A 15,888-nucleotide genomic window follows, 5' to 3' on the forward strand; every position below is an offset into this window, starting at 1 on the left:
CCACCTTTCACTTTTCTGCCACTGCTCTCTGTGACTCCAAAGGCTGGGAAATGGAGACGAAAAGAAATGACCCTTAAAAACTGACATAAATTTGGGATGAAACCATGTAGACTTCACCCAAATTTATCTGAGTCAGTTACTATTTTTCTACAGTGTGCGAATTTCAGTCAGCGTTGGCCAGAAAATACTATGGGGAGAGGACTAGGACTGTGTCCAATAAACAAGCGCTTTGGCAGATTCTATTGAAATATAAACCATCGCATTATTCTAGAAGGAGAGGGAGGCTGCCTGCTATAGCACTGCCTGACGCATCAGGTTTCAAACTGTGTCATAGAAACCCAGAGTTGCAGGAGATATTTTTAGAGGTTCACTTGCACCTGTTCTATGAGCTTCTAAACACCTCATTCCCAGCACCCCCCCCCCCATCAAATTGGTAATGAGAAAGTTCTGAGATGTGAAAATAATTCCGAATATAGATACAAATGAGATTGTCTATGAGACCTTGGGCTTTTAGAGAAAAGTGGTCCTGTAAAGTGACAGTAAGAAGAATATAACCTTTTAGCCCAAATGTAGTGATTCCTTCCCTCATATCTATGCAAAGTATTTCTCCCTACCCCTTTTTTTTACATTAGCATATTAATTTATCCTGCCGGGTTAAATAGTCTTTTACAGTCCTTAAAACTGTACTTGTAAATGTGTCATTGACCATGTGGGTGGTACCTCTGTACTGGTCTTACTGAAAAGTCATGCCTGTGCATCTCCAAGAAGGAAAAATTATCTAAGATGCCTAAGGGGGCCAGCACGGTTCACTGCCAGGTTAGGGTCAGGCATATCTGTTGGGCACATACCCTCATCAAGCCTAATAGGTAGATTATGCAGCGCCAGGTGAATGGCAGATACATCAGGTGAGCAGGTCTGGTTCTAGAGAGATGACCTCTGAGAAGTTTGCACACTCTGCCTTTTCGTGTCTATCTCTTATGAGAAATGTGAGCAATTGCTATATATTGTTAGTAGGTCAATCTGGAAATAAATTTCTTGTTATTTTGCTTTCAAGCGTTTAGGTATATTTAATGAAGAATATCAGAGGTTGCAACATAGCTATTAAAAAGGACTGCTGCCATTTCCGACTACTTATCTATGTGAAACCAGATTCTCTTGATGTGGTGCAATCCAACAAAATAAATAAATGTAAAAATACGGTTGGAATAAGACTGTAAGTGACTTCTATAAATTCTATTTTCAAATGTCTATGTACAACAAAGCCTCATGTTCTCAATGAAGGATATGATAAGTAAATATAAATTTGAGCTAGAAGTTTTATGTTGATTAAAAACACTTCTGTTATCTTGCATAGCAGTTTTCATTTTAAAAACAGATTCTAATACTTCAAGAAGAAAAGAAAAAGTGACAATCTTTGATTCACATTAATAATTTGCTCGGCAAAGTATTTTTTAATACCTGAAATAAAGGTATCCAGGGTCAGAATAGTCAAAACTTCTGAGTATATTAGTTTACAGTGGTTTGTAAGACTCTTAGATAAGTTTCTTATTTATGGTTTAAGGATAAAAAAATTATAACCCATCTCATTTTTATCCTTCTCTTACTTCTCATTTCTGGGCCCCAGGGCATGTGGGAATATCCTGATACCAAGCGTTCTCTCTATATATGAAAAATGACCTTGCTGCAACAGGGGCCTTCAAGTCCATTACAGATGCTCTATCCCAGAAGTCACAGACCAAATTAACATGCTCAAATCACAGTTCATTGAATCAGTTTAAAATGCATATCAGAAAGCAAGGAAAAGGGGCCGCGCTGACATACATACAATATAGTGTAGGACCGCACTACCTGAATCTTAGCTTATACAGTATTTGTGTGTCCAGGCTTTCTGCCATGGCCACCGTCCCTGCTGATGATAAGGTTAGGAAACTGAGTTGAGATTTGAGAAAGGAGGCCCAATTAGACCGAGGTATCTGCCAATGACATGCAACTTGCTTTATCAGAGACACAGGGGCAAATCCCTCTGGCTTCCTCTGTAGCTTGCCCCCTCTTCTGATGAGCTGCTATGGATTATATTTGCATTTCTTAGGCAGAGGGTACATAGGGCCAGAATGGGAGTCACCAGTGCACAGTCAGCGTAAATCTAATGAATATTGAATGCCTCGGGTTATTTAGTGTGTTGTGAATATTAGGTGCTTCTTCAGTCTTTCTATTCCTTTCTATGACCTGCACACATGTGTTTGATCCATGTCTGACACATCCAGGCTACATATACTTACTTACTCACTGACACTTAACACATATGATGAATTCTGCCTCTGTCTGCTTGCTTACTCATTGTGTAAATCTAAACATCTTGCACATTTCACATATGTCTGACAAACTACTACATACTCATTATCCTTAACACCTCTTACAAGTTTCATTCATCCCATTTGTTTTTCTTGTTCTTCTATAGCATTAACTGAATATTCTCAAGTGATACAGCAAAACCCTCTACAAAATCTCTTGGAAAAGCTGTCCACCATATTGGTCCAGACTCTCTGATCCCACTCTGGCCTTCCCTGCCTTTCAGGTCTTAACCACCTGCTGCTCCTTTAAGGACCCCAAGATAACCACCCCCCCAACCTGTGCTCCTGCATCCTTCTCCATCTCCTTACTCAACACTGCTTCGTAACTTTGCTCATCATATCTTCAGGTCCACAGCTGAATGAAGAACCATCACATGCTCCTGGTCCAACTCCAGGACCTGGCCCTTTGGATGATTTTTCACCCATTGTCTTCAATTTCTCCCTTCCCTCTAGCTCCTTCCCTGCTGAACACATAGATGTTCAGGTCTCCCCTCCCCTGTCTTAAAAATCAGCCACAACCAAACCTCCCTGTTCCACTATACACTCAAGCTACTGCCCTAATGCTGTAATTCACCAACAAACTTCCTTACAAACTGCTTTCTACTCAGTCCCTCAACTTCTTAACCTCTGATAACCTGGCTTTTATCCCAACACACTACTACTGAGATTATTCTCTCAAGAGTAACTGATGACTTCCTAATAGTTAGAACTAATGGCTTTTGGTGGTATTTACCTTCCACCCTACTAGTCTTTTCCACTTCCCTCAAAAAAGTACTTGAAGCAATTTAGCTCTGCCAGCAAATCCCCTGGTGACCCCTCACTACATTGGATTTCATTTTCCTCTCACCCTGTCGACCACACTCCCTTCCCTTCCTCTTGCCCTCTAAATGTGGGCTTTGACCCAAGATTATTGTATTAGTTTTCTATTGCTGCTATCAAAATTTATCCCAACTTCATCAATACAAATAATTATCCTATAGTTCTGGAGGTCAGAAGTTCGCAAGTGGTCTCACTGGACTAAAATCAACGTGTCAGCAGGGCTATGCTCCTCCTTCTGGAGGCTCTAGGGGAGAATCTGTTTTGTTGCTTTTTCCTTTTCTAGAGGCCTCCCACACTCATTGACTTGTGAGCTCTTCCTCTGTCCTCAAAGCCAACAACACTGGCCGAGCCTTTCTCATACTGTCATCTCTGTTCCTTCCTCTTCTGCCTCGTCCTTTTACCTTAAGAACCCTTGTGGTGACACTGAGCTCATCTAGATAACCAGGATAATCTCCCATCTCAAGGTTAGCTGATTATCAGCCTTAATTCCCCTTTCCCAGGTGGAGACTAGGACATAAATACTTTGGGAGGTCATTATTGTGTTTACCACAGGGACATCTTTGTTTCTTACTAGTTCTTTCTCTACAGTCTCCCCCTTCATCTAATTTTCTGCAGCTTCAACTATCCTCTCCCTGCAAACACATCCCAAATTCTGTTTGCCTGACTTCTCTCTTGAGCCCCAGTTGCCTCCTGCACCTTCAGCTCAGAACTTCATGGTGAAAAATAAAAGAACTCATTACTGCAGCCCAATCCCCCAGAATCTGTTCCTCCTTCTGACTTCCCTGTTTCTTTGCACAGCACCAATTTTACTCCAGCCAGTGGTTGGTCTCAAAGCCTCATGACTCCTTGTCTTGTTCACTTCAACGTCAGATCAGTGGCTGGACGCATCGGTTCATTTTTCACAGTGTCTCATGCAAGCATCCCTTTGTCTCTTCTTTTCCATTCCCACTATGACCTCCATCCTTTAGGCGTCTCTTTTTTTTCTTGAGCTATTGTATTGCCTTTAATTAAGAGGGGGGAAAAATCCATTTCTGCTCCTCTCCTCAGTACCTAAGAGCTATTTTACATGTTATTCTCATTTCATCCTGTCAGCAACCCAATAATCAAGGAATCAACATCCTCCGTTGATAGATGAGGAAACGGAGTTCCAAGATAAATGAGGTGACTTTCTGAAGGTCATGATCATTTATATATTCATTTAAAAATATTTAAATGAATGAATAAATGAATTAAATGAGAGCTTGTTATATGCCAGGTATTATTTCAGATGCTGGGGACATTAGCACTGAATAAACCAACCAAAATCCAAGTTCTAAGTAAACTTGCATTAGTCTACAAATAGAAAAGATAGGTATTCAAGAAGTGAACAACCAAACCAACAAGATTATTGCAGTCTCCTGGTTTACCCTAGCTAAGAGTTCTCTTCGTCTCTGAATTCCCAGTGAGCAAACACAAAATCTCTTTTAAGGCACTTAAATCATCAGTTGTTATATGCAGCCATCTATATGCTGCCTTATTTCTCATACCAATCTCCTTGAGGACAGAAACATGTCTTTACACGGCACAGAATAGCCATCTGTTTCAACTGCAAGGTTGTAAGAATCAAGGGAGATGTTGGAGAAAGTACTTTGTAAACTATGAAGCCATTTTCTAAGGTTCATTGTCGCAGGTGTTGCCGATTGTGTTTTTTGGGTGAACACAGAACATCAGGAGAGCATCAGGAGAACATCAGTTCTCCCTCATGTGGACAGAATTGATTTGCCTCATAATTCCTTTGCTTCCATTGCCCCTTCCATTGCAACTGAAAGCTTTATAAAATGTCTACCTGCTTTCCCAAAATTCCTAAGGAAAAGCTTGAAAATTTAAGACAGTGCTTAAGACAATGATTTCCTTTTTCATCTTCCCCACCCTCCATAACTTCATTTTTTTCCTAAAATTTCATTATGAACATTTTCCAACTGGATAGTTTTTAGGTGAATACCCGCTTATGCACCTTCCAGATTCTACAGTTAATGTTTTACTAAACTTGCTTTGTCACAGCTTTCCATCAAACTATCCCTCTACCTAGCCATCAGTTCCTCTAATTTATTTGATGCATTTCAAAGTTTCACTAAGCCTCCCTCTAAAAACTTAGCCTGCATATCATTAACTACAGTTCAATATTTGTTAAGCATATTTTTAAAGTTCTTTTGAGATAAATTTCACATACAATGAAATGCACAAATTTTAAATATATTATTCACTGAGTTTTGGCAAATGTACACACCTGTGTAAGCCAAGACCTTATCAAATCACACAGCTTGTGCCAGAAAATTCCTGATACCCCCCTCCAATTCAGTCCCTGACCCCAGAAATTCGCTTTTGAAACTGTATGCTCCCATGACCTGTAGATGTGACTTTTTATCACTACATTTACTACCCAAAAAATCTCTTTGATTCTGTTGCTAGTAACTGCCGAATTGAAAAAATACTTTTCTGGATTTATAGACACCACAATTTGCTCAATGGCAGAAAAGTAGCCCAGTCAGGAAATACTCTAATTTTTCCTCCTTTTAAACATACCTTTGATTCAAATTTAGGTAGAGCCATACTACAACCTTTTACCTTATGATAGATTTTTTTAAGTGTATTTATTCATTTTCAGAGAGAGAGCGAAAGAGAGATAATGCAAGCAGGGGAGAGGCAGAGAGAGAGAATCCCAAGCATGCTTCACACCGTCAGCATGCAGCCCTACTGGGGCTCGAACTCATGAACTGAGATTACAACCTGGGCCAAAATCAAGAGTTGGTTACTTCACCAACTGAACCACCCAGGCATTCCCCATTATGATAGATTTTGATTTCAAGGCCAACCTACATTATTGGCCCAAAGGGGTTTATTTCTCCAAATCTCGTGGGCCTTCATTTAGCATTGTTTAATAAGGACACATTCACAAGATATGAACCTAGAAAATCTGGAGGTTTGTTTTTCTTTGATGGCTTGTTGTTGTTTGAGGAGGAGGATTTATATTTTTGGGCATGTCACAACTTTCTTAGGCCTCAGTTTCCATATCTGGAAAATAACCGTGTATCTCATGAGGTCCTGTCCAAATCTGAAAACCAATACTTTTTATGGGAAGGAAAGTTGTAAAGACCTAAGAAGAAAAAAGAATCTCTCTGCTACATAGACCATACTTAAACAGTTCACAAATATTTTTTGATCCAAAAATAACAAATGTTACTGTAGTTTGTTAAGTTATTCTAGCTTAAATGTTCTTGGAACAGCTGGTTTCTGTTTAAAGTTTTTTGTACTAGCAAATCATAATTTAAATTGTAACACAGAGTCCTCTCCAATGAATGACTATAAAGGGAAGCTGCCTTGATATATTACTTTTTTTTAAATCTTGTTTATACCACTTGAGAGGGTTTTTTTGACAGGATTTGAGACACAATTGTCAGAAATTTGTTCTCCCCAGAGCCACCTCTGAGTCACTTCCACTATTTATGGAACAGCAACTGTGAAGAGTGGGATCATGTTTAGGCTTTTTTTTTTTTTTTAAACAACACATGATAAATGTCTTCAGGAGCTTATGTAATCTATCCCAGAGCCTTTACTTTTCAGAAGAGAACAGAGTCCAGGAAGTGGCTTTTTGGGCCTTGTACAGCTTGAAAGCCTGTTCCTGAGTCTTTAGGTCATAGATTGTCCGTGTAGTAACTTCAGTAAACTGTTAACAGCCTTTGAAGTTAAAGCTGTTCTGTCTTGGAAAGTTGGGGTATGCCTTCTATATTAAGTATAGGATTTCCATTCCATCTTATTTGCTACCTTGCAAAAGGAACTTTTCACTATGGCCTACTTTTCCTTGCACATACATAGGCTTCCAGAACCTTCATCTAGGTAATTATATAGCAAGGTGCCCCTCACAGACATCTCTGTCTCTGTCCTGGCTCAGTAGAAGGACAGAGTTTGGGATGAGGATGTACTGAATATTGTTTCCTTTCCCTGAAAAGTTTCTATTCTCTTTTCTTCACCCTACATTTAAGAAGACTCATGATCTAGCTCAGGCTTCTGCTTCATCCATCAACCTTTCGTTGTGCCACCTGCCAATGAACAGGTCTAAAGAATCCTGCCCATGTCACATGGCCTGTCTTTCTCCCATATTCTACAGAGAAGGGCTGTGACCTTCTGCAGGGTACCTCTCCAGAGTACCAGAGTATCCAGAGTACTGGGTTCATTGGAACCCAGTGAGCCCTGTGCTGAAATGCAAACCTGTGGGATCATCACTTGGGCCTTCCCTGCTGCCTTCTCATTCCCCTAAGTAGGATGCTGAAGCCGTGCATGGAGTGTTTCACTGGAGTTGAACTCAGGTAGCAAATTTTTCTCCTATGTGAATTTCAAGTAGCAAAAATTAAGAATATTTATTTTAAAAAACATTTTTTTGTCTTTCCAAACAATAGAGGCGCTGTTACAAAATTATAAATATATCACCATATATTCCTAACACATATTCCTACCCTTCCTTAAGACAGGGATTGAGGTGAAAACTTGTCAAACATGTTGATTTCATTCCTCAGGCAAAAAGTACTTGTTTTTCTCTGTCAGTAACATAATGAAAACTGCATGGTTACTAGTAAGAGTTTTTGAGGAGGTAGATAGGTAAAAATTGCTTACGAATAATAACCCTATTGAATTTTTTTTTTAATTTGCTGGTTTAAATTCAGTGAAGGTTTTATAGAGTACCATTTATGTGGTCGGGGCCGTGTCATTAAGAAACAACAAAACAGATTGCATATGGCAGCTGAATAATATAGATAAGGAAATTTTATTTTATTGTTTACTTCCTTAATTTTCTGTAATTAAATTAGCTTCAAGAATTTACAGGCCTGGTTGTTTCTTTTTACATATCCTAAAATCCCAGGATGACCCTGAAGTACTTCAGAAATTGGTTCCCTTTTTTTCCCCAGAAACATGTATTTCCTCTGAGTACTATCTGCAAGTCCAGAATTCTTTCCATTACAGCCTCTTAGGTAGAATGGCCTGTTGCTAGGATCATATGTCTTGTATTGGGGATTTCTATATATTCAAGTCACGGCATTGGGTTATATAGTTTAGTTTCATTTTCACAAAATGAATGAATTATACTGACTTTGATACTTGAATCAGCCCTCTCCCTAAAAATTTTTTTTAGAAATAAATATTTCATTCGATTTCTGTTTGACTTAAAAAGCAGCTAAGAGCCAGTAAGAAGTGGGGAATCAACAGAATTACAAAATGCCATGTTTTAAATGAGTGAAGACCCTCCTTTTAGTTCTAAAGTTGACAAACACTTTCAAAAACTCAACACAGAAAACGGATGTGACAATATGCAGAATGGATTGTTTTCCCCTTTGCATGTTAAAAGTTCCGAAATAATCCTTAAGGCCTCTTTTTCATAGCACCACGCAAGCAGCATCCGAGGGCTGGAAGGATGATGCCGGAGGTTAGAAATGTTCAACTGCAACATTGATTTGTGTCTGTCTCTCTCCCTCTCCCTCGCTGGCCTTTTTCCCTTTAATGAGGACTAGAATGTTTCCACATCAGTTAACTGCCTTCATAAAGCACCAGAAGGTCACACCAGCCCCAGACTGATCCTTTTCTTTGTGCCTATAATATAATTGGCTGATTGTGCCAGCGATGAGCGCGCCCCCTCCCCCAGCCCAGTCCTAGCTCCATGTTTGTGAGCCTGACTGCTGGTTTCCGAGGAGAGCGGCTCGGCTCGCTGCGCGCTTCCCGGCACAGGCAGTGCCACTGCGCAGGTTGATCAGCGAAACAGCATCCATTTTAATCTGCGGGGAGCCCCTGCCTTCCCAGGGCGTTCTCTCCGCCAGTGGATGCTCCGCGCTTTGCCTCGGCAGCCTTGCTGAGCAGTCCTGCTTTGGGGTCTGTGCCCTAGGATGCACTGAGATGGTACATCAGGAGAACTGTTCGTATCAGGTAAGATTTAAAGCCTGATTGCGAGGCCGGAATCCTTTGGGAGAGGAGGCCTTCCTCTTCCAAAGCAGCAGGTTGCCTCTTTCCGGATTTTCAAGGGATTTTGCCATTCCCCACTCCTGGCCTTCATCGCATACAGTATCTGAATTGTAATTAGGTTTTCTGGGGAGTAATGGGGCAGAAAACAGTGCTTCCTTGGCCTTTAAAGCATATTGTGAAATCCACTGAGGTGATCTGTGCTTTGCACATTCTCTATGTCTGTGCAAAGAAGAGGAACTGCTGTAAACTGTAATTGAATTTAAGGGGCTTCACAGAGAGAAAAGCTGGTCACAGTTCACTAGGGTAACATTGCAAAATACGGTTTTTGCTCATTGCATAGGATGTGAATTGCTTTGCATCCAGTTTTTAGGATTGTCTTTAAGGAAATTATATAAATACGAAGTAGTAATTGATGATCTGAGAAATTTTCAAAAATCAGCCAGCATGCACTTGATGTTTAAAGTTGCACTTGTTATGTCTTTCCAAACTTATTTTTACATGCATGTTATTTTAAATGGCTAGTAAATAAGAATTAAGGTGCCGACATGCATAAAAAACTCCAGAGAGAAAATTTTTCAGGATTACATATTCATCTTTGTGCTAACTTGCTACGTGAAGTTTTGAATTAAACACTTAGACAATTTCAGAAGACCAGTCCTAGAGTGTTAATAACTCCTTCCCTGCAACTTGGCCTGTCGAGGCAGCATTGAAAGTGTCTTCCTTGTAAGCAGACAACGAGAATGTTCTCAGAGTGACTGCTCTTTGCAGCAGCAGGCATGGCTAATCCAAGTCCAGGATAGTTAATGTTGGGGTATTACCCAACTGACCAAGTTCAGAAGCTCTAAGAGACCAATTCTTTAACTTAACAATGCCTCTTCCTTGTGTGAGGTAGGTTACCTGAGACAAGCAGGTGTTTCCCATTAGGTCAGATTTCCCACAGGTAAATGTATGCAGGCAGACTCGTACATTTCACAAGCCTCAAGCCGGTGGTTTCTCAGCTAAGTGTGCCTATACAATATATTCATACACCTTTTTCTCTGCTTAATAATTAGAATTGTGTAATTATGGGCTTGTTTTATTGTATTTTCATTTCATAGTACATTTAAGTCACAGACCCTAAATATCGAGATATGCGCTTAACAGGAATTCTTCCCAGGAGCAAGGGAAGATGCTGAGGAAACAGCCAAAACTTCACTTAGACACAATACCGAGTTTGGGAATGGAGAATGTCAAACATCCATGGAGAGCCTAACCTACTTATGGCATGGCTCCAGGTGACTAAATTACTATCATAATTAAAATCATTTTTCTTCTCTCTTTTCAGAGAAGCTATATAATTTAATTTTTGAAAGGCAAGCTACTATAAGAGTATTCCCTATACCTTTTCATTCAGTTGATCGTGAAATCCCTGGTTTTATAGGTCAAAAATTGGTCAACTATCAGCAGTTTCACCTGAAGAGAAAGGATTTTGTTAGCCAACTGCTCCTGAAAGAAGACAAATTGATTTTATTTTACTTGAACTATGACTGTCATTGTGTGTTTAATAGTTTTGAAGTATTTATTGCTTATTTTCATAATAAAAGTAAGTGTATTAGTCAGATAATAATAGTAGATTCTGCATCTTCATGGGGTTTTGGAGTAGAACCACCTTCATGTGTATGTTCTTTTGAAACACCCTCCCTTTACGCGTAAGTCAGTAAAAATGAAAACATTAACCGTGAAGCCAAGTCTCGATCCACTCGGAAATCTTAGTTTTAGAACCCACCTGGCACCACATGTGATTGGATTCAGAAAAGACAGGTTCTCTGAGTCCTTAGCTTGATTGTCATAGTCACTGATAATACCGACAGTAGGATGTTTTTCAGAAACCTGCCCCTTTTTGGATGAAAGCTTATTTATTTATTTGTTTTTATCTTTTTTATTTTTTTATTTTCTAATTTACATCCAAGTTGGTTAGCATATAGTGCTATAATGATTTCAGGAGTAGATTCTTTATTTGTTTTTAAGGGTAAAAACGCAGCGACTAAAGCAAGTTCCTTAGGGTAGCATTTTTACTGAGTAAGACTAAGTTATTTGTAGGACTGATTCCTTTCTTCCCGCAAATGTATACCAGCGTTTCTCAATGGAGAGTCCATGAATGGGGAACTTCAGGGTCCATTCCCCCAAAATTACATCCGCATTTTGGTGCATATGTCTAGGGGTATATTATTATTACTATTATTATTATCATCATCCTCAGAGCATAATGGCCTCCTAACTGCTCTTACCCTTGTCCACACCCCACAGTAGTCTTATTTTCAACACAGTATCCAGAATGATCTATGAAAACCTAAATCAAAGCATGTCAGTCATCTCAGATTCTCCTCCTCACGGTAAACCCCACATCCTCCCAGGTCTTTGGCCCTCTGGGCCTTGCATCAATTTGCCTCTGATTCCTCTTGGACTCTCCACATTGTCCCTTCCTTTCACTCCCCTCCCACTGTGCCAGCCTTGCCTTGTACTTGCTGACCCTTCTGCTGGTTGTGCTTCCCCCAGGTAGGGTTGCCAGATTTAGCAAATGATCTGCAGTGTTTGGAACATGCTTATACTAAAAAATTGTTCTCTGTGTATCCGAAATTCCGGTTCACCTCGGCATCCTGTGTCAGTAACTGCTTTCTCACTTTCTTCAGGTCTTTGCTCAAACGTCACCTTCTTGGGAAGGCCTTCTCTGGACTTCCTGTGTCAATTTCCAACTCCCCGGTTCTATCCCAGTGTTTCTATTACACTTCCCTAATTTACTTTTTTACTTGGCATTCATCACCATCTATCAGAGTTCATATTTTGTATGGTTCTCTATTTTCTGTCTCCCTCACTTTATGTAAGCTCCATGAGGGCAGGGATTTTTACATTTATATCCATCTGTTTTCCCAGTGCTTAGAACAAACCCTCAAGTAATATGGATGGTATGCTTACTCTATATAAAATTGACTAAGAAAAAAGGCATGTAAACATACTGTGGCATCGTGGTTTCTTATATTTTGGTAGCCACTGGGATGACTTTCTGTCTTCCCCATCCACCCTTCCCTACCCCCACCCCACACACACCATTAACCTGCACTGTTTTCATTGTCTGTGGGTCAGATAATCCTTTTGTTTCTTGTTAGTTTTCTCATCTATGAAATGGGATTTTTCCCTAGTTATTATCCTGGTATGGGAGCTGGCAGGTTCCTGTCAGAGGCCACCTTTCTGCATAAATAAGTCAGTTACCATGAATTAAGAGCAACCTTCTTCTGACGCCACACCAGGGGCCCAGTGACAATTGTAAAGCAGCCGAGGAAAACCATGTGTCACTTCATTTCCCAATTATTTGTTGCCAATGTATGGATGTAGAAGTGATTGATTGCTTTTTCAAATAGAGGATTATTTTGAAAAAGAGTTTCACTGCTACCATGAGCTTGAAAACCTCTGTTTGAAGTGTTTGGACGCACTGTGCCTTGAACAAGTTAACCCAAGGACAGATGCTCAGAGAGCAATTCTCAGGCAGAATTTTTTATGGTTGTTTCGTTTTTAAAGGTTCTCACATTGTCATCATCTCCGTGTACTTCCCCCTCACAGGATTTACATTCGCCGAGAGGTTACTGAGGCATGTGTTGTCATTTTCAGTTGTAGCCGTGTTAAAAGATAGAGCTATCGACCTCCATTTTCCAGTCTTGGGAGGAAGCCAATCTCTTCAGGAAAGAACCTTGCCCACAGCTTCAGGCCTGGCAGCCTTCAAGAGGCCAGATTTTTCTAAATGGTCTCTGAGAGGAAGCTTTGAAATTTTGTTAACTTGAAAGCACAAGTTTAGGTCAAAGGGTCCATTTTGCTTAAAAGCTCCTAAATATTTTCTTCTCTTTCCCTGCAGTTGGTTTTTGGAATTAGTGTGGATATAAAAACAATGACATGCTTTTATCCCTTTCTTCCCATTGCTTAAATTCCCTACGACCTCAGATATAGATCACGCCCTCACATTCTTAGCTACTATGGGAATGAAGGCTTGAAAGAAAGAAAGGAAAATGGCGTGTGAATGACTCTCATCTCTTTCCTCCCTCGGGTACATAAAGAGACTCTTCTTCAAACACACACCTGGTCTTGAGGAAGCACAATAGAAATCTTTAATGTTCCCTCGTTTTCCTTAGGATAATTCCAGACCCCTTTGCATGGCATTCAAGACCTCACTGTGATCTGAACCCCTGGCAGAAACACTCCTCCCTCTAAATGCTACACTCGTGCCCCCATATTGCCATTAGTACTCGTGCTTTGCTGCGGTACCTCAGCCCAGAATGTCTCCCACCCACATACCACCTGCTTCTACCTACTGCAGGTTGATGCAACTTTCAAGGCTTACATGCCACCTCCTTTGGGAAGCTTCGCCCTCTCTTCCCCCACTGACAATGTCTCCTTCTCAGGGCACTTTGTTTTTTCTTCTAACAGAACCAACCCATTTACAGCTAGTGATATACAAGTCTGTCTCCCCCATTAGGCAACAGGCTTTTTGAAAACAAGGACCTTATTTCATTTTTAAATTTGTTTTAAGTTTATTTATTTATTTTTGAGGGAGGCAGAGAGAGTATAAGCAGGGGAGGGGCAGAGAGAGAGGGAGAATCTCAAGCTGTCAGCGCAGAGCCCAGCATGGGGCTTGAACTTGTGAACCGTGAGATCATGACCTGAGCCAAAATCAAGAGTCGGCCGCTTAACCAACTGAGCCACCCAGGAGCCCCGGGACCTTGTTTTAATTCCCTGCTGTACACGTGGCATACGTGTTCAATAAATGTCTGTTGGATTGAATTACATTTTCCTCATTTGGTGCTGTACTGAGTCCCCAGGATGAGAACTACCCATGCTAATACCAGAGAGAAGCTCAGATCTGTGCATTGCAACAGGGAGTTGGCGAAGCTGACCGCAGCACCCCTAGTCTCTGGCTTGTGAACCTCTTGAACAGTTGCCAGCGTGTCAAACATCCCACGTGCCAAAAAAGGGGGAGGTAGTGCAAAGAATAAAATAAATGAGACAGACATCCCAGCCTCCCCAGAGATGATGCATTAAGAAGATACCTATCTACCTATTTCTGTTTCACCCCCAAAATCTTCCCAAGGTGAACTTCATGGTCTTTTCCCAAGCACTTTTTCAAAATAACGTGTGGTCGGTTGAGGCAAGTACTTATCCCCCAAGCCCCCTTTCTTAATATATCAAATTTTGCAGTGAATCTTTTTACCATATAGAGGAGTAGTTTCACTGCCTCCTGAAACACGAAATTTTTCTTGGACAAAACATTTCAGTCCAGTTGAAGTGTCATACCCAGCACATAAGATAAAAGATACCCTGTATTGATTCCAAATGATAAAATTAGGGAGTATATCAATTTAAGTAGTACATCAAGATATTTTTTAAATTCTTGCTGGAGAAAGTAGTAAACATGCCAAGATTCTAGTGGGTTATTTAATAGTTAACAAAGGAAAGGAAATATATTCTATCCCTGTTGACATCAGGCCAAGTGAGGGCTCATTTCCCAATCCCTTCTTCCTGTGAATGAGAAAACAAGATATCAAATTTGAGTTCATTTAAGATTCCACCCAGTTTAAGCCTGGTTTCATCCACAGCCAGGAAGAAAAATATATTGACCTAATGGAAAGGGGAATTTCAAAGCATTTTAGTGCATTATTTAATACAGGCTTTTAAAAATAAGTGCAATGAAACAATTTTTAAGTTTATAGCTTTTTTTTAATTGGAAAAAGATTTTCCCATAGTTAATAGCGTTGAAGAATACTTCATCTGCATTATTTTGCCTGGTTGATGTATAGTTGTGTTTTTCTGAGGATGCGGTCACATATATATCCCCTTAATTTAATTAAGAAAAGAATTCTGGATATAAATTTATCTGTACTTGTTTTTAGCCAAGATATCTGAAAATCTAATTTATATGTTTTACCACAAAAGGAGCACAGTGATAAGTGCCCAAATGGAAGAAAAAAAAGGTCATTTCAACAGCGTTTCATTATGGGCCTGATCTGAAATAGAAATTTGGTACAAAAATCATTCCTATTTAAAGTAGCACTTGGGGGGCGCCTGGGTGGCGCAGTCGGTTAAGCGTCCGACTCTTGGTTTCGGCTTGTCATGGTCCCAAGGTTGTGGGATAGAGCCCCACCTCAGGCTCTGTGCTGACTTATGGTCAAATGTGACAATGTGATATGAAATGACTTTAAAAATATTGATTCGGGGCGCCTGGGTGGCGCAGTCGGTTAAGCGTCCGACTTCAGCCAGGTCATGATCTCGCGGTCTGTGAGTTCGAGCCCCGCGTCGGGCTCTGGGCTGATGGCTCAGAGCCTGGAGCCTGTTTCCGATTCTGTGTCTCCCTCTCTCTCTGCCCCTCCCCCGTTCATGCTCTGTCTCTCTCTGTCCCAAAAATAAATAAACGTTGAAAAAAAATATTTAAAAAAATAAAAAAATAAAAAAATAAAGTAGCACTTGGGGCTTCAAATACCATGATTCAGACACCAAGTAATTTTAAGAAATAAATATGCAACACATTTCAAGATGGACATCTAGTATTTTCTCTTGGAAAGGGGATGCAATGAAGGATGGGAAGGAAATGGGAATGTCTCTATGGTAAATATCAGTGCCTGGATGATTTTTGGAGAGTAGAGACCCTACATTCTCTCACACACACAAATACACATAATCTTGGGTGACTAATCACAATTTCACATGCAGAAAT

At 40.3% G+C, this 15,888-nt stretch overlaps 1 protein-coding gene across 6 annotated transcripts in view; it reads left to right on the forward strand.

Moving 5' to 3' along the window:
* Positions 1-15,888, forward strand: part of SCHIP1 (schwannomin interacting protein 1) — a 761,580-nt gene that overhangs the window by 698,277 nt on the left and 47,415 nt on the right. The window contains exon 1 of one of the 6 annotated variants that reach the window (XM_040480617.1): positions 8,854-9,119. The exons of the other annotated variants lie outside the window; for them this stretch is intronic. Within the exon in view, the coding sequence (XP_040336551.1) occupies positions 9,090-9,119 (30 nt within the window). The 5' untranslated portion in view covers positions 8,854-9,089. Of the gene's footprint in view, positions 1-8,853; positions 9,120-15,888 lie in introns of those variants that run through there. 6 annotated transcript variants of the gene reach the window in all.

Source organism: Herpailurus yagouaroundi, unplaced genomic scaffold (assembly GCF_014898765.1).
Source record: "Herpailurus yagouaroundi ecotype Mexico unplaced genomic scaffold, PumYag 159, whole genome shotgun sequence".
In the NCBI taxonomy this organism is placed as follows: Eukaryota; Metazoa; Chordata; class Mammalia; order Carnivora; family Felidae; genus Herpailurus; species Herpailurus yagouaroundi.